The following is a 24,281-nucleotide window of genomic DNA, read 5'->3' on the forward strand; positions in this document are numbered from 1 at the left end:
CACCTGTCTGCTTCTTTATTATAAATGTTATGTATATCACAGATCTACCGGTAACACAAAATGTTCATGTCATAAAAGTACATAATAAGGTGAAATACAATCAACGCTTCTTAAATATGTCAATCACATAAAGGAAATGCACTCCCGAATGTAAGGTTTGTTATTTCGCCGCAATCGAAGTAACTTATCGGTCTTACCGTAATATAAATCGTTCACCTGAAGCTCTAAGGCAAACAAATATCATCAGGTCAGGGTTTTTTCATTAAAATAAGGCAACACATTTCTCTTTCAAAATCGTTTTCAAAACTATTAATCAATCTACTGTATATCAGAATAAAATTTTCCACTTATTAATTCAGCCTTTAAAAATATATAAGAACATCAAATTGTGCTTCACTAGTGAAAATGCGATCCCAAACGATGACAAACTACCAATATCTTTAAAAGATCGCATTTCCGTGACAAGCTCGAGCCTATTTACATTCCTTGGCCATGGTTATAAACTAAAGTCTATACCATGACCAAACTCAAACCACATTAATTGCAATAAAACGGAAAGAGATCATTTAATTTTCACGACATGTGGCGCCAGGAGCTCTGGGTCAATGCAGGACTTGTCAAGTGGGGCCTCTATGTTGTACTGGTGCGCGTTCTGCCGCCGCTGGAGTCCGCGCTGGCTGCGCTGTGGGATCGGCAGCTCTGAGTGGTGAGCCGGAAGTGGTTCCGTGAAGAAATATGGATGCACCAGCGCCTGCACGTATAAACAAAGGGGCAGTTTGACAGAACTGCGGTGGACGGGGCTTGCATATGGCCATAGAGAAAGAGTATACATGTACATACACACCAGAGGGTGGTGTGACAGAACTGCAGTAGACAGGGCTTACATAGGGCCTAATGAAATGGTTATATTGTGTACTCTTGGCAGATAATCAGTAACTGCAGAAAGTGAAACACTTAAAACTTTACATCATTGCGAATCTGTGGTGACCTTAATCACACTGTGTCTTAATATGCGTACAGATGTTTACACCAGCTATTAACGTCTTATTAAGGTTACCCATTGAAAATAGACATGCGTCAGTAAAAAAGGATGACTTCACATTCTTATTTTGTCTCACAACACCATGAATAAAATAATCCAAACTTAAATTGATGTAAAAAATGTGACATTACTTCTGATATGCGGGAAACATAAAACGCGTAAGTTCACGTGATGTTGCATATGTTTGTGAAGTTTTATCATTCAAGCATCCATAACTAAAAAAATATGCACAAAACGAAATCCCAAGGATGGAAGGATGTACAAGTGCCATTAAAAATGCATTCCAAAGTTGGAGCATAAACAAATCAAACCGAATTGAAAGGTAACCATGGTTATTTTAACAGTTTATATTTTTCCACAAAAAAATGATTGTTCCAGTGACACTGTCTTTGTAAAATAGAGCAATGGATGTGTCTGGATTAAGATTTTAAATATTTCTTGTACAAAAAGCTCACCAGAACAAGCAAAAAATGGATACATGTAATATACTTGTCTGTTAAGAGCAATATAACAAATTGTAAAGCCCTTTTAACTAGATAATGAAAACAAAATATACAACATGGGCAGTTAAGCAGCATATTTAAACTGCTACTGCAGTGAGGATTAGCGTTCTAGCTTACATCAAAGAATCCTTGACATCTTTTTATAGTCCAGAAGTGCATAACATTAGAATTAAATAACAAACAAAAATATTCAGCAAGCTACTTGAATCTATAAATAAGGTGGTAATTAGTATTTTGTCTCTTCAAGTGTTGAAAGAGCATGCAACTGAAGGTAAATTGTTAAGATCTACCCAAGATACATGGTGAAGACTACAAGCACCTGAGGCCAAAAGATTAAGATCTACCCATGAACCATGATGTTAAGTACCTCCTTCGCTGATATCCTGTTTTTGGACTGGTACACAAGGAACTTCTTCAGGAGGTCAAGGGCCTCCAGGGAGGCATCAGGCACCACCTTCTCAAACGGCACCGGGTGAGCCTCGGGGAATGTGATCTTGTTGTAGTCCGGTAACTCGTGCATTCCCTGCCGGCAGTGGTATTGACAGATGAGGATTGTCTCATTATACTTATAGTGAGATAGCCTATTTCATAGTGACAAATAAAGCTTGCCTAAAAGTTAGATAGACATTTTTTACAGTATGATAGACAATTGAATATTGACAGATAAATATTTTCTTAAAGTACTTTATACTATTTCATATTGAAAGATGAAGCTTGTTCTACAGTACCATAGATGATTTCATATTGACAGTTTAAGATAGTCTTAAAGTACCAGAGACGATTTCATATTGACATATGAAGCTTGTCTTACAGTGTGATAGATGATTTCATATTGGCAGATGAAACTGTTCTCACACTTTATTCGAAATGTTTGATGTTTGTAAACCGACAATTTCATATTGACAAATGAAACTTGTCTTGTAGTAGGATAGACAATTTCATATTGACAGATTTAAGTTTGTCTCACAGAACAATAGATAATTTCACATTGACATATGAAGCTTGTCTTACAGTACGATCATTGTCAAGCATTTTCTTTTTATTTCCCTAGTGAATAAGTTTTTACATCATCATATCTAGTTGTGTATTCAACCGAGACTTGAGCAAAAAAGTTGTGTGCTTCTTTATGATAAGAATAAAATATAGCCCATATATGGAGTGTTACTTTAAACCTATTTATTTAAGTCAGATTGAATAAACAAGCCTTAGGGTTATTGAGATGCTTTTGAGTCTGTTTCCTGGGTATAACCAGTACTTGTAATCTTAAGAATATTCCTGCATCCAACATTGAACCTAGGACCTCCCAGTAGCAAGGCACGCACCATTTCCACTATGACCAGGTGACCTGTGTCTATATAGAGTGTTCATAATATAACTGTTAATGACACAATTGCTAGCCGTACATACCGGCCATATCTTCTCGTTCGGTGTCCCCAACACTCCCTGTACACAGCACAGCTGCTTGATGTCATTCTCTCCCTAGAGAGAGAAAGAAGACTTATTGAAGTACCTTGAACAATCTGCTTATACTGTTCTTTAATGTTAAAGCTCAGCAAATCCTCTTTGTTTTATCCATTATATCAAGCTACAATTCCTATGATGTGTTCTATGCATTGGGCATGATATAAATGGCAAGTATTTTATACAAGAAGCACTTAAGGAGCAAAGTAAGATATTAAAATGTTGATTTTAATATTTATCAAAAAGAACTTTGTCAGGATAGAAAACTGAATTGCCATTGCAGAGAAACACACAGGCAGACATGTTTTGCATGACACACTTATTTGAATTCAAGCTTGGTCAGCTATGTTCAATGCTAAATAACTCTGGAATGTGTAGATATATATTACTGGGGATGAAAAACATTGTCTTGCACATCTACATGTACGCTTAATGGTGATGAGATATTTGTTGTTTCAATGAAAAAACGTTCAGAATGTGGAAGACTATAACTCCACAAACTTTTGATGACTGACCTTCCTACATACTGACATACAGATCACTAGAGTGACTCCAATCAACCAAATATCAGACCACTAGAGTGACTCCAATCAACCAAATATCTGATCACTAGAGTGACTCCAATCAACCAAATATCAGACCACTAGTGACTCCAATCAACCAAATATCAGACCACTAGAGTGACTCCAATCAACCAAATATCAGACCACTAGAGTGACTCCAATCAACCAAATATCAGACCACTAGTGACTCCAATCAACCAAATATCAGACCACTAGAGTGACTCCAATCAACCAAATATCAGACCACTAGAGTGACTCCAATCAACCAAATATCAGACCACTAGAGTGACTCCAATCAACCAAATATCTGATCACTAGAGTGACTCCAATCAACCAAATATCAAAACTTGTTTTAATGTGATTAAACTACAATTCTAAACAGTTATTTTCTTAAAACAATAAATACAAATGTCAGTTTTAAGGTACACCAAACAAAATATCATCAGGAAATACGTGCTTCTGAACTTATTCAATAACTTTTATAAAACATGTACAAGGAAAATATACATTAAATACAAACCCACAATCTGGTGAGCTAAAACTGTGAGCAAATAAAACATACTGGAAAGAGTGGTGAATTGTTCAGCAGTTCTCCAAATATACAGCCTACTGCCCTGCAAACAGAAGGTTTACGATCCAGTTAGAACGGTCTAGAGATGTAGAATAGATATTCAGACAATGTTTACAAGGACAAACTATTATTGAAACATTATAAACACAAACCAACACCTAATTGTTTTTAAAATGCAAGACAAATAACATGACCTGTTAATTTCACTTATTTTTATTTCCAAAATTGAACGAAATAACATAATTAAATTTGTTCAAACCAATAACTTGATAACTAATTAATATCGAACATAATATCATGCAAGTGATAACTTAAAGGAATAATAGAACAAACCATAGGTCGACTCCTTCATCATACTTCCTTGCACCATACAACAGTTCTGGGGCTCTGTACCATCTTTAATAAACACATAGAAATACGATTAAGTGTGCACATCACTTATGAAGCTTTTCCACAGAAAAAAACTGAATATTAATAAAAGATTTGAAAGATTGTTGAAAACTATTATCTTACAGAAAAAGACTTAAAATTACTACACTGCTTATCAAATAAACTTTAACCACATTGATCATCATCATCATCATCATCATCATCATCATCATCATCATCATCATCATAATCATCATCATCATCATCATCATCGTCGTCATCATCTTCATCATCATCAATCATCAGCAGCAGCAGCAGCGGCACCAGCATTATCCTCCTCCACCACCTCCTCCTCATCATCATCATTGTCAACGTGATTGTCATCATTTTCCAAACCACCACCACAATATCCTTATTTTGCTATCTATGTCTCCATGTAAAGCCCATTACCGAGTGGCCACCTGATGGCTGTATAGTCTGTTGCCCTTGTTCTGGAAAACTCTCGCCAAACCAAAGTCAGCAATCTTCAGGTGTCCTGTAGAACTGATCAGAAGATTGGCAGGCTTAAGATCCTGAAATAGCAAGGCACAAACTGCCTGAATGATTTAAGCTATGACACAGTATAACTCTACATGCTCTTGTATTTTGTTGATCAGCAACTTTTTATTATTCAATCAATTAATTTCAAATTAACGCAGGAAAACTTTATGGCATGAACAAACATTTTCTTTCACAGACTTAACAAGTCATTTTTAAGACAATTTAATAATTTTCATAACATTGAGTACAAGTACGTATTGATTGTTTAGTGTTATGCATAAAGCAAAAACATAGCCATTGATACATAAACATGCAGTGATGCAATAACACTTAAATCAATGCATGTAGGTCTAATTCAGTAAATATCCCATTTTTAATTTACTTCGCCATTCCTCTATGCCCACCTGGGTAAAACAATTAAAATTGTGGCCTGTGAAATTTACAAGTGGTCTGTGAATTTTTTCCCCTCGTACGCCAGTCTGGCCTGTAAATTGCGAGGGTCTTCGCCATGTCAGAATAATCATTACCCTGTGCATAATGTTGTTCTCGTGACAGAAAGCAACCCCTTTCAGCAGCATGAGCATGTAGGATTTCACCTGGGCCTCTGTGAGGGGCTTATCTGAATTGCGTATGACCTCAGAGAGGTCAGAGGGCATGTACTCAAAGTCCAGCACAAGGGAGCTGCCATGAGGGAACACCTCTCGTAGTTTCACAACCTGTAGGAAGGTTAATTTGTAATTAAACCCTTAACAACATAGATACATATTTTGACGCAGTTGTAGTCCCTCAGAAAGTTACATTTAATCAAAGACCTTTCTAACTAGATTCAAGCTTTAAAGGCTTCATTTTAAACCCTAAGATACTGAAGAGCAGCAAACAGCATAAAACCTGAACATACTGCAAGTTACTCGTAGGCTTTTCTGGTTTTATGCTGTTTGATCATAGGCATTTTCACTTTGCTTCTAAGTGGGAAAGGGTTAAATCTTTGACAAATAATCAAACATTTACATAAAATATCTAAGCTTTCCAACGAGCATTTATTAATAATACATATACACAATATAATAAAATTTCTTCACAATACATGTATTATGGCACCTTATACAACTTTCATGTTTTAATGTTGTTACTGGACAATCTATAAAGCGGAAATAGAACTGAAGACTTACATATGGATTGTCTTCTATCTCTTGTAAAGCTTTTATTTCTCTAAAAAATAAGACATGCTGTAATGATATGACGTGAACCAAAACTTTCAATTTATTTGAAGATAGAAAGCAGTAACAAAGGAATTATACCATCAATATAAAGTCTAGAATTGCAAAAACAAAAATTGAACCATCCAGATTTATTTAGTAAAAACATTTAATTGTTAATGCAGGGTATATTTATTCACTAAAATATTTATATTAACATGATTGATAATTTGAAAATGTAAAAGCAACCAAAGTAAGTTGTAAAACCTGAGAGCAGTATTTGGTATACCATCCTCCAGTTTACGCAATGGGATCTTTTTCAAGGCAACAACTTCGCCACTCTGAAATGATAGGTTACATAAAATCATGATAAACAAATGGCAGCAATTAAGGCATGAGTTTTTAACATACAAGACCAAACAAGAACATGCTATAAAAAAGTTTGTTTTTATCCTAAAACATGACATTGATAAAAATCTGTAAGCATCTAACATTTAGTTAAGACATCTAAGGCATAAGACATAAAGATTTTTAATAATTAAGTTATATCACTTTTCATATGTAGCATAAATTTATAGTAAAAACTGTTCGCATACTAGATGGCCTGCAATTAAAGCAGACTACCGGTAGTTGGAGGTTGTCATTGGTGATGGCTAAATCTTTCACTTGCGATTTAATTTCATGATTTGTACAGTTTTTATCAAATATCTGTACCAACCCAATAAGGAAAAATGAGCGCAAATAAACATTTCATTATGAAAAATCATGGCATGAAATCTTCAAATTTTGGTATTTTAAATTGATTGGTAATTATTTGCACAAACGCTTAAATATTTTTCCCTGATTGTCAGTACTCATTTGGGACTGATACTATTCCTCAAAGACATATAACATTTACATATATTATACTGAGACCCTGACTGATACATTTCTAGGGACTCTTTTGACACTGACTCAGGTTGGTCATCATCAAAAGTTTTTATTTTCTTGAAGCCATACCTTGACAACGGCAGGCATCCATAAGGCTGATGTCCTCCTTTATTTTTGTTGTGCTTTTCAATATTGTGACTCATTTTATTTACAGAAACGATTCTTTTTACCAGTAAGTTAAAAAAAGAGTGGTGAAAGCAATAGAAAATTAACAAGGATGGGTTTGTTTTGCCAGAGTACATGGAGAATGGTGCTTGTGTTTACACACAACTAGACACTTGTATTTGTTCTTTTGCCAATGACGCAATTTTGGAACATATTTTTTCCTGACAGTTTTCAGGTTCTTTATGAAAAAAACACAAAACTATCGCTGTTAAAATAAGATTAATGAAACCAAAGCAAAACTAACGTCAAAAAGTAAATTTGTTTATTTAAATGTGTTTATATCCAAATGATAGATGAGAATTTGTTTACAACTGTTAACTTACAAGGTTTCATGTGCATCAGTCCGCTGTGGTGTAATGGATAATTATTTATTATGATGTCCGCCTAACGACCGGGAGGTCACAGGTTTGATCCCCACTGTTGGAGCGTTCTTTTGATCTCCCCCAAAGACACAAAGTACTGGTTCTAGGCCCAGGAAACGGACTTGACAGTGTTTCAAATAAGTAGTAAGTACTTTCAATACAATTGAGGTTTAAAAAAAATGGGTTTAAACTAAACTAAAAGTTTCATGTACATTAACTTAAGTGGACTTTGAAATCAACACTATTAATATCTCTTCCAATTTACCAATAGCAATTCTGGACTGCATTTCTACATCATACTCAGAAAGTGTTACATTAAATAATTATGGGCAACTCTCAAAAATACTATGTAAATGAGAACGAGTTTTTATTTTGCTACCCAGCAGTATGCTACCAGTATATGTTTGCTTTGCTAATGTAAGAAACACATTAATACCCCAAAGTGTAATAAATGTGAAGATTAAAACAAATTCAGGGTTATTTTTTTTTTAATAAGGTCATTATTATTAGGCTAAGTTTTTTTTCAAACGATAGCTATTGAATTAAAAACAAATATTGTCATTATGGGAAAAGAATCTCAAACATGTCAACCACAGCCCTAATAGATTTGCTTACCTCAATGTGTTTTGCTTTGAGAACAATCCCATGGGCTCCCTCTCCAATTCGTCCCAAGATTGTATAATGTTCCATCACCATTTATGCTAACACATGCTAGCCTGCATACAAGACTTAAATATTATCTATGATCTATTAACTATAGTATTTTAAGCTCAGTTTAATTATCCGAAGTCATATTAAATAATTATAACTCTCTGATTATACTCCTTTAATTGACGTTTCGGCATAATGCCTTTATCAAAACATTGGAAATTCTATGTTAACTACATTTTTACGTCTTTTGACTGCACAATTTAAATAACAAAGAATAACAATGCATACACAATAAAATAACATTGTTATTTAAATTGTGCAGTGAAAAGACGTAAACATGTAGTTAACATAGAATTTCCAATGTTTTGATAAAGGCATTATGCCGAAACGTCAATTAAAGGAGTATAATTAGAGAGTTATAGTATTATAGTAATGGGTGCTGGACGTTTCGTGCCACTACCAGTTTGTGCCACTGATATTTGTGTAGGAGGGCATTGGACGTTACGCCCAACTGATAATATATAGGTGGATAGGTGTGAGTAATACCGTATAGAAGGTGTGAATAATAACAGCAAACTTTCGCACCTTTGATTGTAACATCTGTTCAATGTTAAAACAAGATTGTTTTATATCATGATTGTTTAAGAGTCAATTTACATTGTTAACACAATACATTAACAAAAAATTACATAAAACATTTTCAAAACATTGACATTAAAGGGATCTTTTCACGCTTTGGTAAATTGACAAAATTGGAAAAAAGTTTTTTCAGATTCGTAAGTTTTCGTTTTAGTTATGATATTTGTGAGGAAACAGTAATACTGAACATTAACCATGCTCTAATATAGCCATTATATGCATCTTTTGACGATTTTAAAACCTAAAAATTATAAAGCGTTGCAACGCGAAACGATTGAATAATTTGGAGAGTTCTGTTTTTGTCGTTAAATTTTGTGAAACTACGAAGATTGCTTATATAAGGTATAAAATACGTCATGAATGTGTACTTGGCGGAATAGCTCAGTAGGCTAAAGCGTTTTTACTTCAGGACTCTGGCAGGACTCCAGGGGTCACTGGTTCGAAACCTGCTCCGTGCAATGTTCTTTTCCTTTTTTTATTTTTTTTTCTTGATTTTTTACTGGAGCTTTTATGATCCAATGTTTACATTTATCAATATAAAGCATTTAATGAATAAGTTAAAAAAATGCCAAAATCTGTGAAAAGGCCCCTTTAACCATATCCAATAGTGAATGCATACAATCATTTTAACAATATCTAGATTGATTACATAAATATATTCAAACATTTGCAATAAATTGACATTAACAATATCAGAAGTGAATGCATACATACATTTTAACACTATCTAGATTTATTACATAAATATATTGAAATATTTGCAATAAATTGACATTAACAATATCATAGTGAATGCATACATACAATTTAAAATGTTTTAATACACATATACAAAAGTACATAAATATATAAACAAAAATACAACAGCATACTATCCTATCCTATACATACACAAATCAGATATACAATGTATTGCATTTCAGAAGTCATTGTGGATTTTGTCCATGGTTGTGCTAGGTCCCAGCCCGATGATATAGCTGCACGCTCTTAGCAGTTCAGTAGTTGTTATGTCATCGTCTTTGTACTTCTCCCAGATCTCGAAGAGTCGCCCGTGCACTTCTTTGAATATTTTCTGGTGTACCCGAGTCAGGGTGTGTTCTGACACTAGGCAGATTGTTAGATCCACTGTTTCTGCCTCACGGCACAACAGGAGGCATGTAAAACCCTAGGTCACACTGACCCCAGTCTCACACGACAGATGCTGCCATCTTTCACATTCATCGCATGAGTTGGCTTTATCCTCTTCACCAACATTCCGTGCACAGTACACACAAGGATATTCGCAAGCTATTACTGGTTTTGTGAATTCAACGAACAACACACGTTTTTACACTATCAATAAATCATTTTATTTTTACAAACACATACACATGATGCATAAAAAATAACAACACTTTATGTTTTATATTTATTGAACATAATGAACTATTTACAAATATTTGTATAATAAGTTAATAACAATAAATCATTTTATTTTTAGTTATTTATTATTATAATTGTCAACATTGTACCGTTCGTATTCCAGAAGAATCTTAAGTTAAATTTTATTCTTATCCTAAAATTGGGAAATTTTCGTGTTTCATTTCATATTGCCATAGATTGGCATCAAGATATACATTTAAATAACATCATTATGCCAATGTTATTTTAGGAATACCCCCAAAACATGTGTTTCCTTATTTAGTAAAAAAATACAAAACATTGTAATTTTGACTTTAAGTGAAATTATTTAAAAAATGACTTTGATGTTTCTGGAATACCACCCCTGTTGTTGTAATTTTCAACATTAATATATACTCAAATATCATTCACACCTATATGGCATTATTGACACCTATCTGCCTATATATTATCAGTGGGACGTCTACCTCTTTTTAACACAAATATCAGTGGCATGAACTGGTAGTGGCACGAAACATCCATAAACCATAGTAATAGCTATAACAGAACTAATTATTAGAGTTTATTGCATTTTTGTTCATTGTATTATACAATAAACACAATTCCAATTAATTTGAGTTCATTTTAATTGTAAATCATCAGTTATGTATGAATAGGATTTCAATTTTAATGAGGGTAAATAAACTGTGTACGGCGCTAACTTAGGGAGCAAATTATAATGTATGTCCGAATAACAACATCCGAAATACGTTTGTATTAATGTAACACAATTATTTACCTTGTCTAAGAAAATAAAGGCAACGATGACAAAATGCAATGGTATCTGCGCCCTTCAACAGACAGTTGGTTATGCAAATCTCAAATGAATACTCTTAAATATGTGTTTTAATGACGTTAACAAACGTGTTGTTATGTTCAACAATAATGTATTTGTATTTGTTGTTGTTGTTGTAATTCAGCGAACTTTTGCGTCGCTGTCGACTATGCTGCTTGTTGGCGATGTTCGTCGTGTACACATCGGTCTTAACTGATAACGCAATGACGTTTCCTCCTTAAGTTTATATATCTTATTACAAGATATAATTTGTTACTGATCAGTAACGTTATCATCTATGATATAGTATATGGAAAGAGGCTGATAAAATGAGATTAGTAAGCTGTCATAATAAAATGGCTTCCGGTTTCGTGGCAGGAATTTTAGCAGTGGTTTTTGTGATTTTACTGCAAGCACATAGACTGTCATGCGAATCATGTAGTTCAGAAACGTGCAATAAAGATGCGGAAACAAAACCCGAAGGTGGCTGTGGCTGCTCAGTCAGTCGGAAGCAGGCCGAGGTCAGTCCAGACGAGAGGCACGTACATGAACAGGCCAAGTACACTGACAATGAGGAGATAGAATTCCAGAGAACTAACCAAATGGTTTTGATTCCTGCAGGAACGTTTACTATGGGGACCAACCAGCCTGTGTTTGTGGCAGACGGTGAGGGACCAGCAAGGAAAATGACAATCAATGAATTTTATCTAGATAAATATGAAGTTAGTAACGCAGAATTCCAACTGTTTGTAAAGAATACTGGATATAAAACAGAGGTAATACCAAACATTCCAAATACTGTATAAACCTTTTCCTGCCAGAATATATAAAATAGGCTCTGATTATAACTAATTTATTATAACAATTATATTTCATTAATACAATAAAATGTTTATTACATTTATGGCAGTCAAATATGTTCTAAGTGTTTTATGTACAGGTTGAGATCAAAACTATACTGTATGTCAAATAGATACAATAAACAGATGCCCCAGTTTCAAGCTCAAGCCAAGGGCGTAGCTAGGCATACGCAAATACGCACGTGCGTACGCTGTTTGGAAAAAAATACAAAATTTAAGTGATCGAAAAATGCAACAAAATGTGATGCCTTACCCGGGTTATGCATATTTTTAAAGCTAGAGATGTGTTTTCATATCGAAAACACTTTTGGTTTTTTTTCGACTTAAAAGAAAACGCAAGCTTTACCATTTGCGAGGTCACGTTTCTTTTGGTGGTGACTATACAAAAAATTATTATCGACTGCGCTCTATCAATTTTTTTCCACTATATGTATCCGAATGGATTGTTTATGAAGCGGGCGATTTTAAGAATGGCTGCTAATTTGATGTCGTCCCCGGACAGACACGTTTTCGACGGAAAATCAGACCAGCCAACATCCAGTACAGATCAAGTACACCTGTTGACTGCAGACTGGAGCTATGTTCATTTGTATAAGTTCCCTGTTAGGTAGGTTAAATCTTAGTGTGCTCTGTGCATGCAAATTCATGAAATTCAAAATCTTTTCCGAATTATTATAATTTTGCAAAATACTGAGGTATGACAGGTCCAAATATAATTGCTATGTTCCGGCTTTAAATCATCAGAAACGCGTTACTATATTTTATGTGCACAAATTTGAAATGGGTCATATTTTTAGGCTAGCTACACCTCTCACCAAAAATAGCGTAACATGTTACTGATCTTATTTTGTTACCAATAATTATTTTCATTACAGAGGTTCCAGATCGCTTCAACCGAAATATTTCAAGAACTATTCCTGGCTGCGTACTACTAACTCTGAGAAGACCAATGGAGTGTTCTGTGCTCCTTGTTACCTATTTGCTGGTGATACTAAATACTTTCATTTGATCAGGCAGCCATACCTGGATTGGAGCAACGTGTCATCCACTCTGAAGAAGCACGAGAAAAACCGTGACCATATTGCTCAAGTAGAAAGGGCGGACGATTTCTTAGCAATTGAACGAGTTTAAAAGAAAGATATTGAGTGTACCTTAAATGCAAATTACAACCCTCTTGTAGAGAAGAACAGAAAAATTATTATAGGCATCGTGGATGTAATTGTGTTGTGTGAAAAACAAAATATTGTTTTACGTGGTAGTGACGATGAGGAAATGGGAAATTTCAGAGCGTTGTTGAAACGCAAGGCAAAACTTGACCCTATCATGAGAGGACACCTAGAAAGCGGAGATTGTAAGACAATGTATTTATCCCCACAGATCCACAACAAACTGATTGAAATTTGTGTATCTATGATCGCAGGGCCCTCGATCCATTTTAGGGGAAGCGGGTCGCTACCCATAGCAGGGGGAATTTTCGCAGCGTTTCCCTTTTTGGGGGATTTTTTACTTACTATCTAATTATTACATTTGTACATGTTTGAACTATATTCATTGCTTATTTCATAATTCAGTATGTTTGACAAGATTAAATTAAAATAGAATTGAGATATAATAATCATGAGACATCTACATGTATCAATAATGTTTTTTTTTTTTTTTTTAGGGGGAATTTATCCCCCAAAAAGGGGAAAAAAGTATACTTTTCAGGGGGGGGGGATGCAGCCGAATTTCGGCCATGGATTTGACAGATTGAGGGCCCTGGGGCTTCGGATTCATGGCGGACGAAGCCACCGATGCTGCCACTATGGAGCAAATGGCTCTCTGCCTTCGATTTTACGATGCAGAGAAAGCATGTCTCCAGGAGGAGTTCGTTGGGATTGCTGAGTGCAAGTCTACCACCGGCGAAGCTCTGGCTAATGCCTTCCTCGAGAACCTTCAAGCTCTTGGAGTAAACATTCAGAAAATGCGCGTCCAAGGTTATGATGGTGCGGTCTGTTCAGGAGGCAGAAGGGGGTCCATCGTGGCGAGAGCTGTATACATGTAATGCATGTAATACAGGAGACCTTGCATTAATTAGAATGTATACAGTTTACATGTATTGTTTTAAAAAGTAGTTTGCTATAGGTAGAGAATACAAGACAATATGTAAGTGACTAGAGTTATCGAGTAAATATGATAGACATAGTTGCTATCTAAAAGATGGATATTTTGCTTTATAATGTCTCTTTTATTTGTGTTTTAACAATACAAATTAAGATTTAGTTACTTTTATCCAAAAGTGGTCCTATTTTATACCATACCATATCATGGTTTTATTTAGACATACATTAAATGATATGCCCCGACATAATTCTAGAATATAAATCTTCAAGCAAAATCGCATGTTTTAAAATCAAAGATTAATGGTATCATATTCGAGTTTATCACGCCATATTTTGATATATATTTTCACACTATGATATTGTCAGAAACCTCTCTAGAACGAACGTACGGCTTCATAGAGATAAAAAAAAATTGGGGGAGCATGCCCCCGGACCCCCCCTAGCATGCCGTTTGCATACTCTCAAAATCAGATTTAGTGACATATTTGGCAAGCCCACGATTCACACCACTTCAACCATATATTCCTTTTTCTATATATTTTCTTACTACATTAAAATCAAAATTTTTGGCCATCCCCTTTGAAACGGATTTCTTACTAAGATAAAAAAAATCCTATCTGATGTTCTGTGTTTGATACCACAAATATATTCAGTCAGATAATCTATAGGTAAATAATAAATCAAAGTTTCTTGCCCTGGTTTTTTAAGATCATATCAAGCTTTTTTTTTATTCATTCAAACAGGCAGAATCGTTTGGAAACTCATTTGTGATGGAAACATACCTGGATAAAAAGGTCCTGGAAAAAGTTACACAGGCAGTAAGTTAAATAAGTTAATCAGATGATTATTTTTAAAGATAATAAATACAAAATACTTTCACTCATTTACAGTATTTTAGTTTTTGAAAATAATATAATGTATAACAATATAATTCACTTCAATATTTTTTTCATTTTCTGTAAACATTGTTAGTGAAGTACCTGCTGTGCTCTGTGTCGTGTCCAGGTAGCAGCAGCCCCCTGGTGGCTGCCAGTTGATGGTGCTGATTGGAGACACCCTGAGGGGCCAGACACCAGCATTGAGGACAGGTAGTTGCTTCCAATATGGCTCAGTAGCAGTGGATTTTTTAATGTATTTTCCTATATAATCTAAGCTATTTTGCTTAATTTTGTAAAATAATTTAGTCTTGAACCATTTCTGATTCAGTTGTCTGGGTAGAACTTGTACAGCTTCCTTGTTAAAACCAGCACTTAACCCTTTCAGTGCGGGAACCGAATTTTGAAGGCCTTTGCAAACAGTTTGGATCCAGATGAGACTCCACAGAACGTGGCGTCTCATCAGGATCCAAACTGTTTGCTATTCTGATAGTATTCTTTGAAAAAAATCGAAGAAAATGCTAATATTAGAAATTCAGCAGACAACATTTTAGCAGAAGACAAATTTCCCAGCATGCAAAGGGTTAATGTTTTTATGTGACCATGTGCACACACTCTGAATACTGAATAGCATTTCTGATCTAAGTAGTTGATGTTGGTGTTTGCTCAGTAGACTTTAATGCTTTACATTTGCTGGCAATGCAGACAATGATCCCATGTTACGTCAGTTTGACAAACAAACAAAAATTGAATCAAACTATAACTTTGCTTGAAAAGATTAGCCATTTTTTCCTTAGAAATTATGATAGCTTTATCATTCATGCTATTTTATGATATTAATTTAGTGTCTGAAAGTTGAGTCATGATGAAGTAAAGCTAGTCATTTTGTTAAATTTTTTTTGCGAAAAAAATCTTTAATCAAATAAATAATGTATTTTATTTGTACAAAAGCAGTTAACATTTGTTTGATGATAAAAAGTATGTAAATTGAGTGAGCACAAATTTTATTCATGAATCACACAAATATAAGTATGCCTATAATTGGACCCAATTATTGGGACTCCGGCCAGCACAGGTACTTGAAAAAAATTGTGTTGGTCCTTATATATATAACTCTTATTATATATATAAGGACCAAACAATTTTTTTCAAGTACCTGTGCAAGCCAGTCTGTTTAGAATGCTGCAAGTTTTCAGACATTGATTTCCGGATACTATATGGAATACAATGTATATGGGAAACACACAAAACACAAAACGAGTAATAAGTACCTAAACACAGTTGTAAAACTGATAAATTGTACCACTTTACCTGTGTTTTGAATTTTAATAAAAATTTCGAAAATATACATGAGATGCAAGTTTCATTAAAATGGAGAAAAGTTATATTGAGATGACAATGACAATGGCCAGTTTTCAATATTTGATGTTCATTGCTTTGTCCTTAATAGAATGGACCATCCAGTGCTGCATGTGTCATGGAACGACGCAGTAGCGTTCTGCAAGTGGGCCGGCAAGCGCCTACCCACTGAGGCTGAGTGGGAGTTTGCATGTAGAGGGGGCAGGGACGACAAGTAAGATGTCTCGTGTCGCCAAAGTCTTTTGATTGTATTTCCTTGAGTTAACTGAATTGTTTGCATGTAGAGAGGGCAGGGACGACAAGTAAGATGTCTCGTGTCGCGAAAGTCTCTTGATTGTATCTCCTAGAGTTAACTGAATTGTTTGCATGTAGAGAGGGCAGGGACGACAAGTAAGATGTCTCGTGTAGCGAAAGTCTCTTGATTGTATCTCCTAGAGTTAACTGAATTGTTTGCATGTAGAGGGGGCAGGGAAGACAAGTAAGATGTCTCGTGTAGCCAAATTCTCTTGATTGTATCTCCTAGAGTTAACTGAATTGTTTGCATGTAGAGGGGGCAGGGAAGACAAGTAAGATGTCTCGTGTAGCCAAATTCTCTTGATTGTATCCTAGAGTTAACTGAATTGTTTGAATGTAGAAGGGGCAGGGTCGACAAGTAAGATGTCTCGTGTAGCCAAATTCTCTTGATTGTATCTCCTAGATTTAACTGAATTGTTTGAATGTTGAAGGAGCAGGGTCGGCAAGTAAGGTGTCTTGTGTAGCGAAAGTCTTTTGATTGTGTCTCCTACATCTAACTGAATTGTTTGGAAAAAAAAGACCTGCGTGAGATCTTGAAATAGTGTATTGAGTTTGCATAAATTGATGCATATTCCATAGCCTTCATTCAGATTGGTGTAACTGAACACAAACTATATAACCAGAGCCTCAGAAGTTGTTTGAAGATGTCCAAATTTAGAAAAAATCTGTTGTCAATAAAGTTGAATATCAGCCAGTTTTAGAAATGTTACAAAATTATATTAGTACAAGTATACAATTGCAAACTCCTGTAGTAGAGACAGTTCAATAAAAGGATTTAGATTTATGTTTGCAATTTTTGCTAAATTGCATGTGTTTGTCTCAAAGTGTTTAGGTATTTGTATGATGTCTCAAACTTTTCAAATTTAAGTATAAAATTGTTTTTAAATACAGGTTATATGCCTGGGGAAACAGCGAGAATCCAAAAGAAAAGCACTGGATGAATATCTGGCATGGAGAATTTCCCAAGGAAAACACAGCAGACGATGGTTACACTGGATCTGCACCGGTAGTGATTGGTTGTTTTATTTGAGCCTCGCTCTGGAAAAACTGGGCTTAAATCATGTGCAGTCTGCACAGGCTAATCAGGGACGACACTTAAACTTGATTTGCATTGAGCACAGACTTCGTTTAATGTAAAATTCCATAAAAATTGTGTCATCCCTTTTAGGCCTGTGCGGAATGCACAGGCTAATATGGGATGATACTTTTCACACATTCATTTATCTCAATTAACCCAGAAGAGGCCCTTTTTATAGCAGTGAACTTGAAATCTATAAGCATAGAAATTCGAAGTTCACAGTGATTATCAAATAAGCAAAAAGAAACACCCGTATATTATATGAGGAATATTCATGAATATTCACACATTTATCATTATTAATGCACAATGGCTAGAACAGCATTATCTAAAGAAGAAAATTGAAACATGAATTCATACCACGACTTATATTCCTCAATGCACCATGATCACTGTTCCATGGCTTTCACACTATCATTCACATCTTGTCATCATGTTCTTTTATTGTCACCCAGGTAACAGAATACCCAGAGCAGAACAAGTTTGGTGTGAAGAACATGATCGGCAATGTGTGGGAGTGGACCCAGGACTGGTGGGAGACCAGCCACAACACCACACCCAAGAACAACTATGTGAGTATCTGTATAGGAGTCTTGCTGTGTGAAAATGGGGCTTAACGCATGAGCGTAAAGTGTTGTCCCGGATAAGCCTACGCAGTCCACATAGGCTAATCAGGGACAACATTTTTGGCTTTAATGATATTTTTTGTTACAAGGACGTCTTTTTTTAACAAAAATCCACTTTAGGCAGTGGATGACAGACTGCATGGGCTAATCTGGGACAAATTTACACACATGCATTAAGGCTCATAAGTATTTTGAAATGCTATGTTGACCTGCTGATGATATGAATAGTTCAATATTTACTATCAATTGAAAAAAAAAAGCGTTGTAATAACATGGTAAAAATATTTACATTGATTATACAGTTTTTTTATTATTAACTTATTACTGGTGCTGTGGGTAATTCTGTAACTGCCCTAAAGCTACAACTCCTTCCATATTAGCATTTTGAAAACGATGATTATATTGGTATTTATCTTGATTAAATTAATAATACAGACCCGTTCCTTAACAACACTGACAACTTAAAGTCTTTATACAATGTTTATTTCAATATTTAATCAATTTGTGTCTATTACCTCAAAAGGTTAAAAATGTAATGTAGGGGAATATATGTTTCATAATGAGCAATGGCACTTTTGAGTATATGCATTACACCACTAAGATTATTTTGTTTTATGTGAGGAAATTTGTTGTTTTTATGTTTACACTTTAATTGGAAAAAACGCAATTAAGGGGCATAGTGATGGTCTTTTTTTATGGCAGACTTTAGATACTCTCAATGTTATATGGATAATATTGTGAAGAAACAATATGTAATACCCATATATAAAAGGACCCGCAATAGCTTTTTGCGAATTATGTTAATCAGATTTGAATGCATGCCTACTAACATAGACTACTTCATTGATAATTTAACTACACTACAGTCATGTTATGGATAGTGCAAACGCCTATAGTGCTACTTCATGTACATTTCATTCATTAAGATGTTACTACTGCATTTAATAAATACTTATTGAAAGATAATCTTATGTATGAAAATATTAAACCATATTAACTGGCAATACGCCCTTTAAGCAGTTACGTAAACTTAGTATACAAATCAATTAATTTCCTGGGGCTCAAAAAGCACATTAGTAAGACCTCCATGCAGGTAATACATTTTAGAATTCTGTAAAGAACAATATTGTAGGTATTATAAAATGTTAAAATTCATTGAAACACTGAGGAAACAGCACATGACTGGAACTTATTGTTAAAGTTTAATCTAACACAGTGCTTGTGTTTAAGAAGAAAAGGCACCTTTACACTGCTAACGACTACTTTACAGCATGTCTCGTTAATACACTACAAAGTACCGTAAGTTGCCCCCATGTATAACATGCATGCGATTTTTATGCCCCCGGTAGGGTGGCATATAGCAGTCGCACTGTCCGTCCGTCAGTTCGTCCGTCTGTCTGTCTGTCTTTCCATCCGTCTGTCTGTCCATCAAACTTTTGCGTTTAGGTTTCGAAAAATGCTCATAACTTCTATGTCCCTTCAGATGTAACCTTCATATTTGGTATGCATGTGTATATGGACAAGGCCTTTCCATGAGCACACAAATTTTGAAGTTCAAAAACTTGACCTTGAACTTAGGGTCCGCGGTTAGGTTTCGAAATCTGCGTTTAGGTTTTGAAAAAGCATTTTTCGGGGGCATATGTCTTCCGATGGAGACAGCTCTTGTTTAAAGCCAAAATGGTAAAGTCAAACAAATATGTTGGTATTTTAGTTTGAAAATTCAGTAGGATTTGCTTTGAATAATGAACAATTATCCAATACAAGCAGTTTAAGCTTAAAAATGGGTTGGCAGACTTGGCACGTTAAACCTCATATTTTTCTCTATTTACCCCTTTAATTTTGATGATTACTTTTCCTTTATGCCAAAAGGTTAAAATGTAGCCAAAGCAATCCAGCAAATATTCATTGAACCTAATTTGTTTCATGCAAACTTTTTGCTCAGTGTTTTACTTTTGTTAAATTATCGCGTTAATACCATAAAAATGCTTCAGATTTTGGCACCAGTTTTGCCGGGATTAAAAGGCAATAATTGAAATTTGTACGTGTTACAGAAGGGACCAGCCTCAGGTACAGACAAAGTAAAGAAAGGAGGGTCTTTCCAGTGTCACAAGGTAATCTGTTTTACACGTCAGATGCCTTATATCAATGGTTTGATATAGGACGGTCTTCCATCAATGTTTTTATACCCTCTGTTACAAAGCGGGTGGGGTATACTGAAATAACCATGGACATCTGGTTGTCAGTCTGTCTGTTGACACAAACTTCTCTGAAGGCGTTCTTCAAAACTTTTCCGCATACAACATTCAAACTTGTCAGGAATTATTCCTTGTTCTTTTTTATGCATGCGCAGTTTGTATCATCCTACACTAACAAATTGCAAAAGGTATGCCCTTTTTTAATAAAGGCATTTCTAACACATGCTACATATTATGACCGGCAGCATTGGTATTGTGACAAATTATAGTTTCAGATTGTTTTAAGGAATTGCATAATTTTAATATAAATACTAATTTTGATTTATAAAACAATGATGAAAGGTTCATTTTTAGGATGCGCTGTGTACTAGACCCAAAAATATATGTTATACATTATTTTAAATATTTTTATGTCAAGCACAAATAAGATTGCCTTGTAATTTGGATATGTGTTGCTGATGTTTTCCAGTCATACTGTTACCGATACCGCTGTGCAGCCCGCAGTCAGAATACTCCTGACAGCTCTGCACACAATCTGGGCTTCCGATGTGCTAGCGACACACTGCCAGACTATCTCAAGAATTCCTAGTCAGTGGTGGTTTGTCAGACTGTGTTGTTCATATGGAGACTTGTGGTTCTACTTATGTACAAGATTTTCATGCTGTAACTAATTGTTCTGTTTTATGATATGTTATTATCTATTTTTTAGTAATAATATAGACAATCATTCATTGTTATGCTCCCCCTCAAATTTTTTTTGGGGGAGCATATAGTCACCGCTTCGTCTGTCCGTGTGTCGGTCCGTCCGTTCACAATTTTTGTCCGGACTATTTCTCAGCAACTAACGACCGGAATTCAATTAAACTTTATGGGAAGCTTCACTACCAAGAGATGTGCATATCATCAGCGGGTTTTGGTCGGATGATTTTTCACAGGGTTATGGCCCTTTGAACTTTGACATTAACTGTACAGATAGTGCATTTCTTGACCGGGCTATTTCTCAGCAACTAATGAATGGAATTCAATGAAACTTTATGGGAAGCTTCACTACCAAGAGGAGATGTGCATATTATCAGCGGGTTGTGGTCGGATGATTTTTCACAGAGTTATGGCCCTTTGAAATTTTCCATTGTACATATAGTGCATTTCTTGTCCGGGCTATTTCTCAGCAACTAATGACAGGAATTCAATGAAACTTTATGGGAAGCTTCACTACCAAGAGGAGATGTGCATATTATCAGCCAGTTCTCGTCGGATGATTTTTCACAGAGTTATGGCCCTTTGAAATTTTCCATCGTACATATAGTGCAATTCTTGTCCGAGCTATTTCGCAGCAACTTATTACGGGAATTCAATGAAACTTTATGGGAAGCTTCACTACCAAGAGGAGATGTGCATATTATCAGCCGGTTATGGTCGGATGATTTTTCACAGAGTTATGGCCCTTTGAAATTTTCTATAAACTGTACATATAGTGCAATTCTTGTCCGGGATATTTCTCCCGGACTACTGACTGGAATTCAATGAAGCTTTATGGGAAGCTTAACTACCTTGAGGAGATGCGCATATTATTTGTGGGTTTTGGTTAGATGATTTATTTCGAGAGTTATGGCCCTTTGAAATTTTTAATTTTTAAGTTGCTAAACCATCCATCGTATTATTTTGTCCAAAGTTATGCCCCTCAAGATGTTTCCTTTTATCTGAATATAAAGTGCAATATTGTGACAAAAAAAACTTTGGTGAGCATCACCCGTCTCCAACGGTTTCTTGTTTTGATAGTAATTATGCCTTTTTAGCTCATCTATTTTTTGAAAAAAAATTATGAGCTATTGTCATCACCTTGGCGTCGGCGTTGGCGTCGGCGTCCGGTTAAGTTTTGCGTTTAGGTCCACTTTTCTCAGAAAGTATCAATGCTATTGCATTCAAACTTGGTACACTTACTTACTATCATGAGGGGATTGGGCAGGCAAAGTTAGATAACTCTGGCGTGCATTTTGACAGAATTATGTGCCCTTTTTATACTTAAAAAATTGAAAATTTTGGTTAAGTTTTGCGTTTAGTTCCACTTTTCTCAGTAAGTATCAATGCTATTGCATTCAAACTTGGTACACTTACTTACTATCATGAGGGGACTGGGCAGGCAAAGTTAGATAACTCTGGCATGCATTTTGACAGAATTATGTGCCCTTTTTATACTTAGAAAATTGACAATTTTGGTTAAGTTTTGTGTTTAGGTCCATTTTATTCCTTAAGCATCAAAGCTATTGCTTTCATACTTGCAACACTTACTAACTATCATAAGGGGACTGTGCAGGCAAAGTAATGTAACTCTGACTGGCATTTTGACAGAATTATGTGCCCTTTTTATACTTAGAAAATTGAAAATTTGATTAAGTTTTGTGTTTAGGTCCACTTTATTCCTACAGTATCAAAGCTATTGCTTTCATACTTGCAAGATTTATAAACTATCATAAGGGGACCGTGCAGGTAAAGTTATGTAACTCTGACTGGCATTTGGACGGAATTATGGGCCCTTTATACTTAGAAAATTGAAAATTTGGTTAAGATTTATGTTTTGGTCCACTTTACCCCTAAAGTATCATAGATATTGCTTTCATACTTGGAACACTCACAAACTATCATAAGGGTACAGTAAAAGGACAAGTTGCATAACTCTGGTTGTCATTGTAACGGAATTATGACCCTTTTTTGACTTAGTAACTTTTAATATATGGTTAAATTTTGTGTTTCGATCAACTTTACTTCTTAAGTATCAAGGCTATTGCTTTCAAACTTCAAATACTTACATGCTATCATGAGGTTACTGTACCTGGCAACTTGAATTTTACTTTGACCTTTGAATGACCTTGACTCTCAAGGTCAAATTATTAAATTTTGCTAAAATTGCCATAACTTCTTTATTTATGATTAGATTTGATTGATACTTTGATGAAACTACTCTTACCTGACATACCACAATAGACTCCACCAAAACCATCCCCCGTGCCCTCCCCCCCCTCCCCCCCCCATTTTTTTTTTTTTTTTTTTTTTTTTTTTTAAGATCATTTCACAAATGACCACCACACCCTCACACTTTACCCCACCCCACCCCCCCCCATTTTTTTTTTTTTTTTTTTTTTAAGATCATCTCACAAATTACCACCACACCCTCACACTATACCCCCCCCCCCCCCGCCTCCCATTTTTTTTTTAAAACTGTTATGTTTGTACCGTCCTACCATCGCACCCAAACCCCCCCCCCCCCCCCCCCATCGCCCCCCCCCCAACCCCCCGATTTTTTTTATTTTTTTTTTTTCGCTTTTTTGGAAGATAATGTAATAAATGTTCACAACCCCACACTATACACCCCTCTTCACTCCACTCCTCCCTCCTTTGTGATTGAAAATGAGAGTCCCTTCACCTTTAAAAAGAAAATAGATGAGCGGTCTGCACCCGCAAGGCGGTGCTCTTGTTTATATGACATTTTCACAAGTTGTATTGCACTTTTTACTTATACATAAAAAAGTTTTAATATTGGTGTGTATAATTAAATTGTTGCGTTAGTATTTTTGATGTAATATACATGTACAATGTACTTCAAACACAATTCAACATAGAACAGTCCTTAAAAAGTATACTGATTTCAACAGATTTGATTATGATATTTCTGAATGTTGTGCAGTAC

At 35.2% G+C, this 24,281-nt stretch overlaps 2 protein-coding genes across 3 annotated transcripts; one reads left to right on the plus strand and one right to left on the minus strand.

Annotated features, from left to right (window-relative positions):
* Positions 1–11,360, minus strand: LOC127881669 (cyclin-dependent kinase 20-like). 2 transcript variants are annotated; one of them, XM_052429765.1, is made up of 11 exons: positions 11,172–11,360; positions 8,318–8,418; positions 6,513–6,586; positions 6,219–6,258; positions 5,577–5,765; positions 4,960–5,081; positions 4,474–4,536; positions 4,132–4,183; positions 2,953–3,024; positions 1,913–2,068; positions 1–751 (listed from the first exon to the last, which is right to left on the minus strand). In XM_052429765.1, the coding sequence occupies exons 2-11, from the start codon at positions 8,396–8,398 to the stop codon at positions 563–565; spliced, it is 1,038 nt and encodes a 345-aa protein (XP_052285725.1). In that variant the 5' UTR covers positions 8,399–8,418; positions 11,172–11,360; the 3' UTR covers positions 1–562. The 2 variants fall into 2 exon arrangements, with proteins under 2 accessions (XP_052285725.1, XP_052285727.1); XM_052429767.1 differs by having other exon boundaries at positions 8,318–8,430.
* LOC127881662 (formylglycine-generating enzyme-like) lies at positions 11,358–23,589 on the plus strand. The gene is made up of 8 exons (XM_052429752.1): positions 11,358–11,983; positions 14,913–14,987; positions 15,175–15,257; positions 16,495–16,617; positions 17,589–17,703; positions 18,231–18,347; positions 20,453–20,512; positions 21,066–23,589. The coding sequence occupies exons 1-8, from the start codon at positions 11,537–11,539 to the stop codon at positions 21,183–21,185; spliced, it is 1,140 nt and encodes a 379-aa protein (XP_052285712.1). The 5' UTR covers positions 11,358–11,536; the 3' UTR covers positions 21,186–23,589.
* The last annotated feature ends 692 nt before the right edge of the window (positions 23,590–24,281 follow it).

The sequence above is a fragment of the Dreissena polymorpha genome, chromosome 5 (genome assembly GCF_020536995.1).
Source record: "Dreissena polymorpha isolate Duluth1 chromosome 5, UMN_Dpol_1.0, whole genome shotgun sequence".
Lineage (NCBI taxonomy): Eukaryota > Metazoa > Mollusca > Bivalvia > Myida > Dreissenidae > Dreissena > Dreissena polymorpha.

What these genes read in the sequence shown, in the direction of transcription:
- LOC127881669 (XM_052429765.1), bottom strand. Translation starts at nt 8,398, where the DNA reads ATGGTGATGGAACATTATACAATCTTGGGACGAATTGGAGAGGGAGCC. An exon ending in ATACCAAATACTGCTCTCAG is followed by an intron (nt 6,259 to 6,512) that starts GTTTTACAACTT and finishes CTTATTTTTTAG; the next exon opens with AGAAATAAAAGCTTTACAAG. An exon ending in AGATAGAAGACAATCCATAT is followed by an intron (nt 5,766 to 6,218) that starts GTAAGTCTTCAG and finishes ACCTTCCTACAG; the next exon opens with GTTGTGAAACTACGAGAGGT.
- LOC127881662 (XM_052429752.1), top strand. Translation starts at nt 11,537, where the DNA reads ATGAGATTAGTAAGCTGTCATAATAAAATGGCTTCCGGTTTCGTGGCA. An exon ending in ATACTGGATATAAAACAGAG is followed by an intron (nt 11,984 to 14,912) that starts GTAATACCAAAC and finishes TCATTCAAACAG; the next exon opens with GCAGAATCGTTTGGAAACTC. An exon ending in CCACACCCAAGAACAACTAT is followed by an intron (nt 18,348 to 20,452) that starts GTGAGTATCTGT and finishes TACGTGTTACAG; the next exon opens with AAGGGACCAGCCTCAGGTAC.